This window comes from Palaemon carinicauda, chromosome 9 (assembly GCF_036898095.1).
Source record: "Palaemon carinicauda isolate YSFRI2023 chromosome 9, ASM3689809v2, whole genome shotgun sequence".
In the NCBI taxonomy this organism is placed as follows: domain Eukaryota; kingdom Metazoa; phylum Arthropoda; class Malacostraca; order Decapoda; family Palaemonidae; genus Palaemon; species Palaemon carinicauda.
In genome coordinates, this window is record NC_090733.1 from 134,663,014 (window position 1) to 134,682,386 (window position 19,373).

At 40.2% G+C, this 19,373-nt stretch overlaps 1 protein-coding gene across 5 annotated transcripts in view; it reads right to left on the reverse strand.

Moving 5' to 3' along the window:
- LOC137647156 (protein Abitram) overlaps positions 1-19,373 on the reverse strand; it is a 69,865-nt gene that overhangs the window by 5,293 nt on the left and 45,199 nt on the right. For all 5 annotated transcript variants that reach the window (XM_068380434.1, XM_068380430.1, XM_068380435.1 and 2 more), the window contains 2 exons: positions 17,745-18,284; positions 5,196-5,360 (listed from right to left, as the gene is read on the reverse strand). In XM_068380434.1, the coding sequence (XP_068236535.1) occupies positions 5,196-5,360; positions 17,745-18,080 (501 nt within the window). In that variant the 5' untranslated portion in view covers positions 18,081-18,284. The remainder of the gene's footprint in view (positions 1-5,195; positions 5,361-17,744; positions 18,285-19,373) is intronic.

The following is a 19,373-nucleotide window of genomic DNA, read 5'->3' on the forward strand; positions in this document are numbered from 1 at the left end:
TAAAGCCTTATTGTTGGACTTGGTCAGTTGCGCCATTAAGTCACAAGACAATTTATTCTACAAAATTCTATAAAACATGGAGAAGATTGATTATGCTTCAAACGTACCATTGATCAACAAGAACTCGAAGCTTTGGATGCGAGGTTTCATTTAATTCTTGACCAGAATCGAGGACCACATCCAAGACAAGATTCTCCATATTTTTCTTCCCCATCCATCCAGAAGTAGCGGATGTTAGCCAAGCCTGCCAAACATTCAAAGAACTAATGACTCGGCTCAATGCTGCATACCTTAACCAACAAGTGAAGTTTATGCAACAAATATCCTGTCCATCAGGCATCAGGAGCCAGATGAAACCATGGATGGGTTCCTACTTTCTCCGAATACCCTGGCCAACAGCTGTTACTTTACAGCAGTCATCTCAGTCATCCGTACAATTATCATCCACGGACTCAGTTGCCCTGGGAACCGTCCTTACTTGACAAATGAAAAACAAAACACTCACCTTAAAGGCAGCAATCCACCAAACCCAGCACAATTGAATAATAAATCATATATTGCTCTGGCTGTGTTTGTTAAAACTGCACTTTACAACCTTCTGCTGCTTTTTTGGGTCAAACGGACTAGGGTGAGAGCACTATAAATCCCCTCGATGCAACTTCAATTCACTGCACCAGGAGATCCCATACATCTCGGCTTTACTTCTGCGGACTAAAACGTCATCCAAGATGAGTTCGTCCTGCCAGGGACTACATGTCACAAGCATGGAAATAGTGGGCACTGCAGAAAAGTTTTTCACTCTAAACTGGCCGTCAAAGCCATGCACTCAGCTTCAACTGCATATTTATCGCCGGTCATACTTGCTGCATCCAAAGCTGCAGAGCCTCAGCACAGATGTACTGTACATCGTCCTCAGATTGCCTTTCCTAGGAAGGCACGAAGATGTTATTGGAGTTTGATTGAGATAAATCAGGACTAAACATTTGTGGTCTTACTCGCATCAAAGTTATCAACCCTGAGCTATACAACCACCTACAACTAAGGCTCGGCATTTGAATTCAGTGGACAAAAATTCACAAATAATGAAATACAGAAAATTAATCCTTAAGGAGGATGTTATAAAACCAAGTTATTCTTCGTGGAATGCTTTAGTAGAAGTGACTCGCAACAAAACCAAGAGGAAGCATCCGGTGGTGGACTTTTCACAAACTATCAAAAGGTTTACCATGCTAGATGCCTTCCCCAAAAAACATCACCTAGTAAGTCAAAAAGATAAGCAAGAACAAGCTCTTCAATGTCATTTACCTTTCCTATGCCGGCTATCAAGTAGAAATAGATGCCGCAGAAAAACCGCACAAAGTGTTCCAAGTTGGACGGAGGCTGTACCAATTCAAGCAGATCCAAATGCCGTAGAGGCTTTTAAACGAGTGATGAATGACCCCATATCAGACTATAATCTCAAGGAAATGTATGCATATAAAGACAATTTGATATTCTATTGTGCTAGCAGGGAATATGATTTAAATTTGAGGTACTTTTGGTTACCAGTGCAGTGGGGATGATATTCATATCCAATTGCAAGTTTGCTTTGATATCAGTCAATATCCTGGGTTACTCTCTCGTAAAGGGACAGAAGTTCAGACTCGGATCCCCTACATCTTCTGCTGGAACTTCCAGTGACAAGAAGCCCCTACAATGACGTATTGGCTTATTTACCCATTGTGCCATGTTGATCCGAGTAATCTAGAAGGATCTGCCATCTTGTTGGGGGTAGTGATGTTTTCATTATCCTCAGAGTGCAACATTGCAAAAAAGTTGTATATGAAAGAAGACATATCTTGGGCTGTAGTCAACATTATCATGGACAGCATCCTGATCGATGCATCCACCAAAAATTACAACAATCATGTTCACTCGAAAAGGTTGCTCAACAGCCTTATTTTCTAGAATACTGAATGGCACAGAAAAGAGGCATCTTAATGTTGAGAAGGAACCATACGTCATTAGAAAGTGGAGACAATTTGTAACTAACCACTCAAGTTTAATTACTGACCAGTGTAGCATGACCTTCATGTTTAATAACAGAGCAGCCAGGGTTTAACAAAAAATTTTCCTAGGGCCTAAGGCATCAGGGCGATTGGAGGCAAGTCCTAGATCTTTTTATTATAAACAAGTTAACAATTCTCACAAAGTGTTCAATGGAAATTCCTTCTACAGTTCTAAGGGCAATAAGGAATGGGGTTTAGCTGATTTTGATAGATGTAACAGATTATTATTATTACTTGTTAAGCTATAACCCTAGTTGGAAAAGCAGGATGCTATAAGCCATGGGCCCCAACAGGGGTAATAGCCCATTGAGGAAAGGAAACTTTATATTCAACTTACTATTCATCTGGAATAAAAACAATCCTTTTGATTTATGAATGACTAAAATGTTTATTAATTCAGGTGCTAATGTTTTGGATTCATGACTGCTCCACAAGTGTTCCCCTGGGTGATACCTCCTATCTTGAAATGGCAAGAGATGTCTGACCACCAAGAGTTCTGTTGTACCTATACAACTAGCTGAATTTGAAAATATCCTTAAAAAGGATTCAGGAACAGCAGGTACGATTGTTTAGGGTGTTGAAAAGGTTGGTAAATCCTAATCAATTTTCACAGACAACCAACAGTAACAAACTTAATTCACCGAAACCCACAAGTGCTTCATCATCAAATCACATGGAGACAAAACCATATACTCAGAGAGAAGGGTTTTCTTGATCCTTTAGATTCCAAAAGACAATCTACAATAACATATACCAAATGCAGTGGAATGTGTTTTTTGATTGGCGCTAGTCCAGGAAGGTTTTAGTTACAAGAACTAGTTTGGGTAATAATTGTTTTTTGCATTTCCCATTTAATGAAAGGAAGTGTATTTTGGATATCAAGGGTCTTAGAAAACATTGTTACTAGCATCATGTTGATATTAAGGGTCTTAAAATCCATTGTTAACAGCATCCTTAGGTATCTTAAGAATGAGGGAGGGAGCGTGGGGAGGGGTAGCGGTGAGGGGAGGATAGTCGTAGTAGAAGGCAGCAGTCGGGTGTATATCGGCACCTCGTAGTTCTGGGGGATGTTGAAGAAGGAGAGGTCTAACTGGTGAGGGACCTACGGTCGTGGTTCTAACACGCCCCAGTTACTATACCGACACTCGTTAGAGTGAACGAGCTGGGTTTATTTCTGGCATTCCATGCATCTTTTTGTCTCTGGTATATCTAGCAATATTTATGCCTTAGAAATGGTGCTATAAGGAGCATTTCACGGAGCGACACAGGTTCCTCGCCCAGAAATAGATTTTTCCTTTGTCAAAATCCCTTTTATTCCTTTCACGCAATATTGTAGATGTGTTAAGGTCCTTTGCAAAAGCTTTGGCTATCAGGCCTCATTACTGGAATCTAAATGTAATGTTACAATATCTAACCTTTGAGTCTGTGTTTTGAAGATCTTTAATATTGCCATACACCATGATATAGCATAATCTAAATACTTCACTGCAGTAGAGGGAAAAAGGCTTTGCAAGGGAAAGAAAATGATAATTTTTTTTAAAATTTTAGGATAGATATTTACAATTAACCAGCTTCAAGATGGAAGTAATATGAAGCTCAGGTGAGTAAAGAAATATTAAATTTCAAAATCAAAATTCAATCTATGATAAATTTTGTTAGTGAAACGTATATCAAAGCATCAACTCATGGATTGGATTATAAAATTAAAAAAAGAACTATGAAAGGTGAGAGAATTCTAAACAGTTATTAACATTCAAATTATATCATGAAATGGAGAAGTGATTCTTACAATTGAAAAAAATTATCAAAATAAAATGCCTTTGGTTTAGAAAGGACAAAGAACTATCATAGGAATTGTTAGCATACAAATTAATATTTTGCCCAACCATAGGGTACCACCTGGCCATTACAGTTTGTGTCACTGTACTACCTCAAACAAGTTAATATTAACCCTTTTACCCCCAACGCTATTTGGAACTTTCCAACCCTTAACCCCCAGGCGTTTTTTTTTTTTTTCAAGCACATTTTTCAATATATTTTTTTTTTAAATTGCGCTAACAGCCTTAATTTTTGTCATTATTTTGGAAATTGCCTGAAGTTTCACATAAAGTTATCATACATTTGCAAAAAAATGCAAATAGCAGTTTTTTTGCAAGGACATACCGGTACATCCATGGGGATAAAGGGATGAGTTTTGTGAAACGTACCAGTACGTCCAACGGGGGTAAAAGGGTTAAAGGTATCAGCTCCTAGTTAACTACCATATTACATTTCACTACATTTGCTTTGAGTTACAGTACAGAAGCTCCTCAACTTACAAAACTTAATTGGTTCCAAGAAGCTGTTTATGAGTTGAATTTTGTTAAATTTTATCCTAGGCATTACCTGAATCCCATGCCTATAATTTCCTGCTACAAAAGTCAACAAATAGTTGGGTTTCATATGAAATAGATATCAGGTTATTACAAATGTTATCTTGCTTATTGTATTTGAATGATATGTTTTATTACAGTACTTCTTTATCTCATCTGGTTATGGTTCAATTTCCCTTTGCCTACACATAAGCCGAATAGTCTGGCCTATTCTTTACAGATTCTCCCTGTCCTTATACACCTGACAACACTCAAAATTACCAAACAATTCTTCTTCAGCCAAGGGGTTAACTACTGCACTGTAATTGTCCAGTAGCTACTTTCTACATGGTAAGGGTAGAAGAGACTCTTTAGCTATAGTAAGCAGCTCTTCTAGGAGAAGGACACTCCAAAATCAAACCATTATTTTCTAGTCTTGGGTAGTGCCATAGCCTCTGTACCATGGTCTTCCAATGTCTTGGGTTGGAGTTTTCTTGCTTGAGGGTACACTCAGTCAACTATTCTATCTATTTTCTCTTTCTCTTGTTTTGTTAAAGTTTTTATAGTCTATACAGGAAATATTTATTTTAAGGTTGTTACTGTTTTTAAAATACTTTATTTTTCCCGTTTCCTTTCCTCACTGGGCTATTTTCCCTGTTGGAGCCCCTGGGCTTATAGAATCCTGCTTTTCCAACTAGTGTTGTAGCTTAGCATGTAATAATAATAATAACAATAATAATAATAATAATAATATGATAATAATAATAAAAACTTGACTAAATGCATAAACACCTACCTCTACAAGTTTACCGTTCACTCCAGCCAAGATGGTATACGAAGACCCGTCGGCACAGATTACTTTGCACAGGGGTGACCTGGGACCAATCATCTGAGCACCACGCTTTCCCTTTCCAGACACTTGATTCTCTAGTCTATTGAATTTTCCTACATCAAAATCTATCTGCAAATAAATTCATAATATAATAAGAAATCTAGCCCATGCATCAAAATTTCTGCATATAAATTTGTAAAACATGATACTTATGAACTATATTTGAAAATTCAGTGAATAAACTTAGAATATATATGATATCTTAGCAACTATATTCGAAAATTCTGCAAATTTATAATACATATGATACTTATCAACTATATCCAAACTTTTTGTAAATAAACTTATAACAAATATGATACCTAACAACTGTATTCAAAATTTTTGTAACTAAATTTATAACTATCTGACCTGTGTTAAAATTCTTACCCCCAACTTGAGTATAATCTGTTTACAATAATAACAGCTATAAAGGTACCATAAAAGTTTAAGGACACCATGAGTGATCACCTCTACTTGAGGCTCTCTACTGGATGCAATTTTTTTTAATTTTTTTTTTTTCTCAGCCACAAGATCTGACACTTAGGGAAACTATTCTACACTGATGCGCAAACTGGAGGAACAGCGTTCAGATGCACTATGGAATAAAAGTTAAGAAAAGTTTGACAGGAAGTTAAAAAAAAAAAAAGGGAGTAGGGAATAAGAGGTATAATATTTGGCTAAAAGTATGTGCGTCAAGTTTAAAGGTTTAAAGGTTGCTCATGAATGGCAGAGGCAAGGGACAGTGACATTGCCCTAGCAATCAGGACAATGCCCTAGAGACTGACCATATATTTCATGATCAGTGCCCAAGCCTCCTATCCACCCAAACTAGGACCAGGTAGGGCTAGGCAGTGGCTGCTGATAACTCAGCAGATAGACCTATATGCTCCCCCAACCTTAGCTCACAAGGATGGTAAGATTGCAAACACTAATGGCACTAACGAGTCTGAGCGGGACTCGAACCCCCGTCTGGCAAACACCAGGCAGAGACGTTAACAATCAGGCCACAGCAATATGAAATGGATAAGACGCAGAGAGCACTACCCTTTTGAGATACTCTCTCCAGATCAATCAACAATAAAAATTTCAGTCTAATTTACTATACATGTTGAAAGGTTGGGATGTACTATGCTAAATCACTGTTTGTTGCCTAGGATATTTTAAACCATTCCAAAACAATATTATAAATATACAAACCTTCCCATTGCAAACCTAATCGATTAACTCATTGGGTAGGAGAAATGGACACATCTATCATCAAAACTATGCTATAATTACCTAAAAATACAGGCTAATAATGAGGGCTTTAACCCTGGATAGGTACGCTCCTCGGACACCCCTTTAAGGGTATACTCGGACGCGAACGACCCCGACGCCAAAAAAAATTCTTGAAAAATCAGTTTTTGCAGTAACCTCCTTTTTTCTTTTGCCAAAAAAACTTCAATGAATGCTTAAAACAACTGTAAAGATAAATACTACTCATCTGCAGAAAAACTATTTATTATAAATATTTTAAAAAATTAAGTAGAAAAAAAAAGACCTGACATAAAAATTCATAAAAAAAAAGTTTATACGTATATACACAAATCCTTTTAGGAATTGATTCTTGAATGTTTAGGACACATCTTGATGTATTTTGGATGAAGTCAGACCCATGGAGGTGAAGATCTGAAATGAGAAAAAAAGGGTAACTTTTTTTGGCCAAAAAAATTTGTCCAAATTTCATGAATTTTTTTGGGTACCCAAATGAAATAGGAAGTGGCTAATTTTTTTAGGGAATAAACATATGTTATCCTAAAATAGAAATATGTAAAAAAATCTTCATTATTTTGTAAATTACATTTATATCAGGGGCCATATCTAAAGGTAATTTTTTGAGTACTTAGAAATTTCGTAAAAAATACATATATTTAATATATAATATGATATTTATGCAGGTAAAAATATACCAAAATATCACAAATTCTATAGGGAACAAGAATATATATAGATAGGGCAGCTTACGCTTCGGATATGTCCACAAAATGGCCGCCAACCACACTGACTCAGACTCCCTAATCTGCCACTTGAAATGTAGGAAGGGTATGTCAATTTCAAGGTGTTATTTACTAATCTAATTATTATTGGATATGCATAAAAATTGTATGGTGGGTTGCTGGATAATTGTCGATTATTTTACGACTATAAAATTAAAATTCTGACCCAAAAAAATTTTTTTGAAGGGAAATAAAATCGAAATAAAAAAAAATGTAAAACAATATAATATTTTAGCTAAAAAAATTTGATGATATTCAATCAAAAAAAAAGTAAACAAAATTTTCCGACAAATAAACATCTAGAGGAATCATTACTCTGTGATAGTTCCTTAGTACGTAGTAATTTTGAAAGAATTGGGAAAAAATGAAAAAATGGCAATCACCGGAAAATTGAACACACCTATATATACGCCATATTTGGCTAAAAAAAAGATAAGCATGGGTAGCCAGATCATCTAGAAACACTTTCCAACACTATAAAAATATAAGTTTTGCGACACTACTTGCCAATTCCTTACGGTAACATGACTAAGCAAAAAAATGCAAAACAAATAAAAAGGGGCACTCGCGGAAAAATGGCTAACATTCTAATATACGGCATTTCAGAAAAAAAAATTCAGCCACGTGCTAGGCAAACCATCAAGGCACATTTTCCGACAAATAAACATCTAAATGAATCATTACTCTGTGATAGTTCCTTAGTACGTAGTAATTTTGAAAGAAATGGGAAAAAACGAAAAAATGGCAATGACAGGAAAATCGAACACATACTTATATATACGCCATATCTGGCTAAAAAAAAAATAGGCATGGGTAGCCAGATCATCTAGAAACACTTTCCAACACTATAAAAATATAAGTTTTGCGACACTACTTGCCAATTCCTTACGGTAACATGACTAAGCAAAAAAATGCAAAACAAATTAAAAGGGGTACTCGCGGAAAAATGCCCAACATTCTAATATACGGCATCTCAGATAAAAAAAAAGACATGCACGTGTTAGCCCAACCATCAAGGCACACTTTCTAACACATAAACAGGAAAAAAAAATCAATAATATACGGCAATTCCTTACTACGTAGTAAATTTTTACAAATATTGAAAAAAAAACAGAAATTGGCAACCGCAGTTAAATACCCAATATACCAATAACTACGTCGTATCTGATAAAAACAAAATCACGCAAGGGTAGACAGATGATCTAGACACACTTTCCAACACTAAAAAAGCAAAAGTTTTACGACACTATTTCGCAATATCTTACGGAAAAATGACTTGGCAAAAAAATGAAAAAAAATGAAAAAGGGGTACTCGCAGTAAAATGCCCGACATTCTAATATACGGCATCTCAGATAAAAAAAAAGACATGCACGTGTTAGCCCAACCATCAAGGCACACTTTCTAACACATAAACATGAAAAAAAAATGAATAATATACGGCAATTCCTTACTACGTAGTAATTTTTACAAATATTGAAAAAAAACAGAAATTGGTAACCGCAGTTAAATACCCAATATACCAATAACTACGTCGTATCTGACAAAAACAAAGTCATGCATGGGTAGCCAGATCATCTAGACACACTTTCCAACACTAAACAAGCAAAAGTTTTACGACACTATTTGGCAATATCTTACGGAAAAATGACTTGGCAAAAAAATGAAAAAAAATGAAAAAGGGGCACTCGCGGTAAAATGGTCCTCGTGGTGATGAACGACATTTTAACTAAAAAAAAAATCATGCACATGGTAGCCAAACAATCCACCAAGACTTTCCACAACTGATAACCTATACAAGTTGCACCATTCTACGACAATTTCATAATACGTAATAACTTTGATAATTATGCAAACTACCTTAGAAGGGTAAACTCGGTCGCGCTCGACCCCGACGCGTCTCAGAAATCGGGTAAGGAGTACAGCTACAGCAATGCACATCTGGACACTACTAGAGCGTGTAGGGGAGACACCTCCTGCAGGTCGATCACCCACAAATTCAGTCACGGGGGTGAGTCACGTGAGAAAAACCTGTTTTTTTTTGACGCTCGGGGTCGCGAACGACCCACCGTACCTATCCAGGGTTAAACACTTATCCCAAATCAATTAATGCAATCCACCTCAATGTCAATTACAGTCTACCTACATTATAAAACTCAAATTATTGTGTTCATTACTCATCATGATGACTGAAGATTAATATCCCAAATTTGTACTTTGTGGAACCACTCCTAGACATCTGCTACCCCGGTATCCAACAGGGATAAAGCAAATGTCCAAAACTAAATTCACAACTTAGGGTAACTAAATTTACCTTCCATATGCCACAGACAACAGTTGTGCAGGAATAAAAAACCCAAACAGACTCTTCAAATATTTGCAATTAAATAATGACAAGTGTATGGCTTCATCTCAGAAATAACAAGAACCAAGGAAGCACAATAGTATCCTTTAGAAATAATCCATAAAAAAAAAAAAAATAGTCTATTACTATAAATTTTTAAGAATATAGTACAGTAGCTTAATTCCAAATAGACTGTATACACAAAACTGATGTATGTTGTGAAGATAAGGTATTACTGTATTGTACAAAAAAATTTACATTACTTAATGCAAATAAAACCACATCAATTAAAAAGACAATTCATTACCAAAATGACAGGCTATTATTCCCAAGAACAGCCACATGGGCAGCAGCTAATAATGACAAAATTAATACTCTTGTGATGATTATATCAACTTCGGATGGCCCATTTGGTGCAATGATAGTACAGTACTTTAAAAGTATACAAAATGCAGGAAAGTTTCCATTCCAAGTTTACTTTCACAATTGTTGACAAAAAAACTGCAAAAAATAAACAGAATTTCTTGATTGGTTAAAGCTATGCTATACAACCTTAATCATGATTGGTTAAATTTATGCTATAAAACCCTATTCAACACGCTATTAAAAGGTTTTAAGGTTTAAAGGTCGCTCATGAATGGCAGAGGCAAGGGACAGTGACATTGCCCTATCAAGCAGGACAATGCCCTAGAAACTGACCATATATTATATGATCAGCGCCCAAGCCTCCTTTCCACCCAAGCTAGGACCAAGGAGGGCCAGGCAGTGGCTGCTGATGACTCAGCAGATGGACCTATAGGCTACCCCCAAACCTCCAAACCTTAGCTCACAAGGATGTTGTAAGGTTGCAGACACTAATGGCACTAGCGGGTCTGAGTGGGACTCGAACCCCCGACTGGAAAACACCAGGCAGAGATGTTACCAATCAGGCTACAGCAACATACAAACATTTGGGGAGACAAGAAAACAAATCTAACTGATATAAATCACAAATATTGTATAGTTTATAATAAAAATGTTATTTAGATAATAATATAAATTTTTGAATATACTTACCCGGTAATTATAATAGCTGCAACTCTGTTGCTTGACAGAAAACTCTACGGAAAAAATTCGCCAGCGATCGCTACACAGGTAGGGGGTGTACTTCAACAGCGCCATCTGTCGTCCAGATACCCAGTACTCATTGTAAACAAAGAACTCAATTTTCTCCTCGGTCCACTGCGTCTCTATTGGGGAGGAAGGGAGGGTCCTTTAATTTATAATCACCGGTAAGTATATTAAAAAATTTATTTTATTATCAAAATAACATTTTTCAATATTTAACTTAGCCGGTGATTATAATAGCTGATTCACACCCAGGGGGGTGGGTAGAGACCAGCAAATTATGTTTACATCATTATGAGCTAAGAATTTTTTATTTCATTTTAGAAGTTATCAAAATAACAAAAACAAAATAAATAGGTACCTGGTAAGGAAGTCGACTTGAACAATTACTCTGCCTTTTTTAAGTACGTCTTCCTTACGGAGCCTCGCGATCCTCTTAGGATGCTGAGCGACCCCTAGGATCTGAAGTATGAAGGGTTGCAACCCATACAACAGGACCTCATCAAAACCTCTAATCTAGGCGCTTCTCAAGAAAAGAATTTGACCACCCGCCAAATCAACCAGGATGCGAAAGGCTTCTTAGCCTTCCGGACAACCCAAAAACAACAATAAAAACATTTCAAGAGAAAGATTAAAAAGGTTATGGAATTAGGGAATTGTAGTGGTTGAGCCCGCACCCACTACTGCACTCGCTGCTACGAATGGTCCCAGAGTGTAGCAGTCCTCGTAAAGAGACTGGACATCCTTAAGATAAAAAGACGCGAACACTGACTTGCTTCTCCAATAGGTTGCGTCCATTATACTTCGCAGAGATCTATTTTGTTTAAAGGCCACGGAAGTTGCGACAGCTCTAACTTCATGTGTCCTTACCTTCAGCAAAGCTTGGTCTTCCTCACTCAGATGTGAATGAGCTTCTCGTATTAACAGTCTGATAAAATAGGATAAAGCATTCTTTGACATAGGCAAAGATGGTTTCTTAACTGAACACCATAAAGCTTCCGACTGTCCTCGTAAAGGTTTAGTTCGTCTTAAATAGAACTTAAAGAGCTCTCACAGGGCATAAGACTCTTTCTAGTTCATTTCCAACCATATTCGATAGGCTTGGAATATCGAACGATTTCGGCCAAGGACGAGAAGGTAGCTCGTTTTTGGCTAGAAAACCAAGTTGTAGAGAACATGTAGCCGTTTCAGATGAAAATCCTATGTTCCTGCTGAAGGCGTGAATCTCACTGACTCTTTTAGCTGTGGCTAAGCAAACCAGGAAAAGAGTATTTAAGGTGAGATCTTTAAGGGAGGCTGATTGTAGCGGCTCGAACCTTTCTGACATGAGGAATCTTAGTACCACGTCTAAATTCCAACCAGGTGTAGCCAAACGACGCTCCTTCGTGGTCTCAAAAGACTTAAGGAGGTCCTGTAGATCTTTATTGTTAGAAAGATCTAAGCCTCTGTGACGGAAGACTGATGCCAACATGCTTCTGTAACCCTTGATAGTGGTAGCTGAAAGAGATCGTTCTTTCCTCAGGTATAAAAGGAAGTCAGCTATTTGAGTTACAGAGGTACTGGTCGAGGATACAGATACTGACTTACACCAGTTTCGGAAGACTTCCCACTTCGATTGGTAGACTCTAAGGGTGGATGTCCTCCTTGCTCTAGCAATCGCCCTGGCTACCTCCTTCGAAAAGCCTCTAGCTCTCGAGAGTCTTTCGATAGTCTGAAGGCAGTCAGACGAAGAGCGTGGAGGCCTTGGTGTACCTTCTTTACGTGTGGCTGACGTAGAAGATCCACCCTTAGAGGAAGAGTTCTGGGAACGTCCACTAGCCATCGAAGTACCTCGGTGAACCATTCTCTCGCGGGCCAGAGGGGAGCAACTAACGTCAACCTTGTCGCTTCGTGAGAGGCGAACTTCTGCAGTACCTTGTTGACAATCTTGAACGGAGGGAATGCATATAGGTCTAGATGTGACCAACCTAGGAGAAAGGCATCTATATGAACTGCTGCTGGGTCCGGGATTGGTGAGCAATATATTGGGAGCCTCTTGGTCATCGAGGTTGCGAAGAGATCTATGGTTGGCTGGCCCCATGTGGCCCAAAGTCTCTTGCACACATCCTTGTGGAGGGTCCATTCTGTTGGAATGATTTGTCCCTTCCGACTGAGACAATCTGCCATGACATTCAAGTTGCCTTGGATGAACCTCGTTACTAGCGAAATGTTTTGACCTTTTGACCAGGTGAGGAGGTCCCTTGCGATCTCGTACAACGTCATAGAGTGGGTCCCTCCTTGCTTGGAGATGTACGCCAAAGCCGTGGTGTTGTCCGAGTTCACCTCCACCACTTTGCCTTGAAGGAGAGACTTGAAGCTTTTCAAGGCCAGATGAACTGCCAGTAGCTCCTTGCAGTTGATATGCATTGTCCTTTGACTCGAGTTCCAAATTCCCGAGCATTCCCGACCGTCTAATGTCGCGCCCCAGCCTATGTCCGATGCGTCCGAGAAGAGAACGTGGTTGGGAGTCTGAACAGCCAGGGGCAGACCCTCTCTGAGGCTGATACTGTCCTTCCACCATGTCAGGCAAGACTTCATCTTCTCGGAAATGGGGATCGAGACCGCTTCTAGCGTCTTGTCCTTTTTCCAGTAAAAAGCTAGGTGATATTGAAGAGGACGGAGGTGTAGTCTTCCTAACGACACGAACTGTTCCAGGGATGATAGGGTCCCTATCAGACTCATCCACTGCCTGACTGAACATCGTTCCTTCTTCAGCATGTTCTGGATGCATAATTGGGCTTGGCTTGTTCTGGGGGCCGACGGAAAAGCCCGAAAAGCTAGACTGTGAATCTCCATCCCTAAATACAAAATAGTTTGGGATGGGACCACTTGAGACTTTTCCAAATTGACAAGGAGACCCAATTCCTTGGTCAGATCTAGAGTCCACTTTAGATCCTTCAGACAGCGACGACTGGAAGAAGCTCTTAGAAGCCAGTCGTCCAAATAGAGGGAGGCTCGGATGTCCGCTAAATGAAGGAATTTGGCTACATTCCTCATCAGCCTCGTAAACACAAGAGGAGCTCTGCTTAGGCCAAAGCACAGGGCTTGAAACTGGTAGACAACCTTTTCGTAAACAAATCTCAGAAAAGGTTGGGAGTCTGGGTGGATGGGGACGTGGAAGTATGCGTCCCTTAGGTCTAAAGAGACCATCCAGTCTTCCCTTCTGACCGCTGCTAGAACGGACTTTGTGGTCTCCATGGAGAACGTCTGCTTTGTGACAAAGACATTCAGCGCACTGAAGTCTAGCACCGGCCTCCACCCTCCTGTCTTCTTTGCCACTAAGAAGAGACGGTTGTAGAAGCCCGGGGTTTGATGGTCCAGGACTTTGACTACCGCTCCCTTTTCTAGTAAGAGAGACACTTCCTGTTTCAATGCTCGTCTCTTGTCTTCCTCTCTGTACCTGGGAGAGAGATCGATGGGAGACGTTGCTAGAGGGGGTTTTCGTACAAACGGGATCTTGTACCCCTCTCTGAGCAACTTCACAGATTGTGCATCTGCGCCTCTCTTCTCCCAGGTCTGCCAGAAGTTCTTGGGTCTGGCTCCCACTGCTGTCTGAAGAAGCTGGCAGTCAGACTCTGCCTTTAAAGGACTTGGTTCCTTTCTTCTTTCCACGTCTCCCTTCGGCACGAGCACCTCCTCTGCTGGAGGCTCTGCCACGAAAGGGCGGAATAAATCGGGACGCTGGAGTGTCCATCCTTGGTCTAGCTGACAAGGTAGGCAAAGGGGTGGCTTTGCGAGCAGAGGACGCAACCAGATCGTGAGTATCCTTCTGTATCAAAGAAGCAGCAATCTCCTTAATCAGGTCCTCTGGAAAGAGGCACTTGGAAAGAGGAGCAAACAGAAGTTCGGATCTTTGGCAAGGTGTAACTCCAGCTGACAGGAAAGAGCAAAGGTTCTCACGCTTCTTGAGGACTCCGGACACGAAAGATGCAGCAAGCTCATTAGATCCGTCATGTACGGCCTTGTCCGTGCAGGACATGATGAGCAAGGAAGTCTCCTTCTCTGTCGGAGAGATCTTTCTGCTTAGAGCTCCCAGACACCAGTCTAAAAAGTTGAAGACCTCGAAGGCTCTAAATATCCCTTTCAAAAGGTGGTCCAGGTCCGAAGATGACCAACATATCTTTGAGCGTCTCATGGCTAGCCGGCGGGGAGAGTCTACAAGACTTGAGAAGTCGCCCTGGGCAGAGGCAGGAACTCCCAAGCCGAGAACTTCTCCCGTGGCATACCAGACGCTCGATCTAGAAGAGAGTCTAGCAGGGGGAAACGTAAAGGCTGTCTTCCCTAGACTCTTTTTGGACTGCATCCATTCTCCTATCACTCGTAAAGCTCTCTTGGACGAGCGTGCGAGTACGAGTCTAGTAAAGGCAGGCGTGGATGACGGCATACCTAAAACAAACTCTGACGGAGGAGAGCGCGGAGCCACAGACACAAACTGGTCCGGAAACATCTCTTTGAACAGTGCTAAAACCTTCCTAAAGTCCAAAGAGGGTTGCGTAGACTTAGGCTCGTCTAGATCTGAATGTGGTTCATCTACGCGTGCAGCACCATCATCATCAGAAAGTCCCTCATCCGAGTATTGAGGAGGAAGCGGCAATGGAGTAGGTAACGGCTGGTTAGCCGAGTCCGGTCGCACGGGTGCATGCGTGACTGAGCCGGACGCAACGTCATGGAACTGTTGCCCAGTCTGTGAGCTGGCAACAACCATAGCAGCGCAGGGACGCACAGCGTCTACTCCAGACTGTCTAGCCTGATGTGGGTGAGCAGTGGCAACTACACTGGGTTGCGGAGGTTGACGCACCGCGTCAAAACAAAACAACTCTGATGGTTGTTGTACCTCACGAACGTCAACGGAAGGCTCCGTGCGTCGCTGAACGTCAACATGCGGCTGGCAGGGCACACTGGAACGCATGGGTGGCGGAACTCTCTCAACTGGAGTGCGCAAGAAGGTCGCCTCAGTGTCCACAGGACGCACAACCGAGCGTGTGGGTGGTTGTAGGCAAGAGGCTGTACTAGCTGGTGCAGCAGCAACCTTCTCCGCACGCAAGTCCTGCATCAGAGACGTTAATTGGGACTGCATGCTCTGCAGCAAAGACCACTTAGGGTCTGCAGGAGCAGGTGCGGCGACAGACGGTGTAACTGTCTGAGGCGGTACCGCTTTGCCTCTCTTAGGGGGTGAGCAGTCATCGAAAGACTGCAGCGAGTCCGAACTGACCCAGTGGCTACAGCTGGGCCGTTGGACTTGCGCGGAAGGGACCGACTTGCGCTTTAATGGTCGTGAGACCTTGGTCCATTGTTTCTTGCGAGAAACACCTTCCGAAGACAAGGAATAAATGGGCTCTCTCGTCTTTGTGCGGCAGGGGCGATCTTGGGGAGATGCGCCCGATACCACGGAGGGAACGTCTGTTCGCTGATTAAAGCCTCTCGAACCCATTGGTCGTACGACATTGCTTCTCCCCTGGACTTGGGAGCTTGCAAGAGGTCCCGGACTAGGAGGACGACAGGCACGAACAGACGAACTCTCAAGCGCAACACTATCCACAACACTATCACTCACTTTAACACTTCCCACTGCACTTTTACACTTCAGCTCCTTGACATCCGCCATGAGCTGGTTACGGTCACTAGCCAGGGACTCAACTCTCTCACCCAGAGCTTGGATGGCACGCATCATATCAGCCATCGAAGGTTCCTGAGTGCCAGAAGGGGGATTAGGAGCAACCACTACAGGGGAAGGAATAGGTTGTGGGGCATGAGGAGAGGAAATATCAATAGAACGAGAGGAACTTCTCCTAACTCTATCTCTCTCTAGCCTATATGTATATTTTTGGAATTCGATAAAATCGAATTCCGAAAGCCCAACGCACTCCTCACATCGATCTTCCAATTGACAGATTTTATCCCGACAATTGGAACAAACAGTGTGAGGGTCGATAGAGGCCTTCGGAAGACGCCTTGAACAGTCCCTAGCATTACACTTCCTAAATTTTGGGACTTGTGAAGGGTTAGCCATTTTGAATTGGTCAAAGGGGAATTCAAAAACTATCCAAAGTCATCAACAAATAATCCGTAATCAAAAAAAGAATGCAAGGATTTTTGAAGAGAAAGCCTCCACAGCGAAAGCTCAAAACTAGAATAGTGTACTTCACCAAATAGTTGTGAAAACAAATCCAGTTAGCAACAGCGAATTAGTAGGTCTTGCCGGTAGCACGACAGAGAGAAAATTGAGTTCTTTGTTTACAATGAGTACTGGGTATCTGGACGACAGATGGCGCTGTTGAAGTACACCCCCTACCTGTGTAGCGATCGCTGGCGAATTTTTTCCGTAGAGTTTTCTGTCGAGCAACAGAGTTGCAGCTATTATAATCACCGGCTAAGTTAAATATTGAAAATGTTGTATTATAAGTACTGTAAACAATGATTATTATTTACAGTGATGGAGTAAGCAAGACGATATTTGGAACATAAAACGGGATTATTTGTCAACTCTTGCAGCCGAAAATCGTAGGCAGTAGACATACAAGTTACGTGAAGCCTGCCCTGGCCAAAACTTAACCCTTTTACCCCCAGGGTATTTGGATATTTCCAACCCTTAACCCCCAGGGGTTATTTTTCATTCAAGCACATTTTGCAGTATATATATTTCAAATTGCTCTAACAGCTTTAATTTTTGTCATAGAGAGGTCAGGTTGGTCTCATTCTCTTGGAAAATGCCTGAAATTTCTCAAAAAATTATCAAAAAAAAAAAAATTGTAAATAGCAGTTTTTTGCAAGGACGTACCGGTACGTCCATGGGGGTAAAGGGATGTGTTTTGTGAAACGTACCAGTATGTCCTTTGGGGGTAAAAGGGTTAAAAGATTTGACTTGCATACAACATCTTGGAACCTATCAAGTTTGTATATTGAGGTGTTTCTATAATCTGAAACTATAACACAAATTAAACCATTACCTTTACTATATTCTTCTTTTCCGACAACACCGGATGATGATGCGATAAGGTGAGTAGACAAAGCTTGTTGCTGTGAATGAGGACGCACGTGTGGTTATTATCCTGGAATGTGTTATCGTCTCCATTCCTTCCCCCATCTACACACTGATCTTCTGTTGATTCGTCTTCCTTTGGTCTGTCATCTTCAACTGATTTCTCACCTTTTCCATCACCGTTTCCCTCTTTATTTTTCTCCGTCGGTATGAAGAAATACTCCGAAAAATACCTTTCGGAAACACGGGGATAGTTACGGTCCAACTCAATTGTCTTTTCAATTGGTAACTCTACTAAATTCATGGTGACTATATATAAAATCACTTTATATAGTGTATTTGAAAGTTCAATGGTCTACATCAATTCATACCACCCGTAAAATCACATATGAAAAGTTGCGTTTTTTAATTAGTCTTTATCCCAAGTATAACCAGCTTTTAGTCTTTCGTGAATTTTTTTTCTGGTTTCTTCTCCCTTTTCTCTGTTTTTCGCTCGCCTGTCGAGACGCTGTAAAGGAAAATAAAACTGTAGTGCAAATTATAAAAGCTGTAAAAAAATCCAAATTTAATGCACTGCACAGTACATACAAATATCTATGTACTATAACATTTATATTACATAAATTGAAACTATTATACTTAAGCTATACGTAGGTAACCTTTCTATTTGCTAATTTTTAAATTTATTTACAATTTCTGTATATCTTTACATATTTTTTTTTTATATTTTGTAAAAGTTTCCTTTGCAACTTAATGACCATTTAAGTTTGAACACCATAGAAATGTTTGAATGTTCGAATGTTTATGTTGCAAAATAATCCCAACCATCTTAAATAAGGGATTTTGAAGAAGGAAAAATCTATTTCTGGGCGAGAGACCCGTGTCGCCCAGTGAAATACAATTAAATAGGCTAAATCGGCATATTGAGTAAAATGGGGGAAAAAGGAACACGGTGTAAAAGGAATAATAGCAAAACCTTCCAAAATCATCTTAAATAAAAGCAATTACCTTACAATTTCATGAACTCACACGTCCTGACAAAAGTGAAAAAAACACAGAAAATGTAACTTGACAATACAAAAATGTAGAGTAACATTAACAATAACAAAAACTGTTGTACTTTTACACTTGTAAATTACTTTCCATAGATAATTACTGTATTTGATTCTCATGCTAATACTCTAGTATATATACAGAAGAAACTGGATGTGGCAGAGATGAGAATGCTGAGATGGATGTATGGGGTGACAAGAGATAAGATATGGAATGAGGTAATTAGGGGTACCACAGGAGTTAGAAAACTATCAAAGATCCAAGAAAGTAGACTGAGGTGGTATGGTCATGTCATGAGAAGAGATGAACAGTATATTGGGAGGAGAGTAATGGAAATGGAGGTACAGGGAACGAGAAGGAGAGGGACACCAAAGCGAAGGTGGATGGACTGTATCAAGGATGACCTTCGACCCAAGGGATTAACCGATGATGAAGTGTGGGACAGAGGTAGATGGAGAAAGCTGGCCAGAAACATCGACCCCACATAGAAGTGGGAAAAGATGCAAAGAAGAAGAATATTCAACTTAATGTCACTAATTATTTA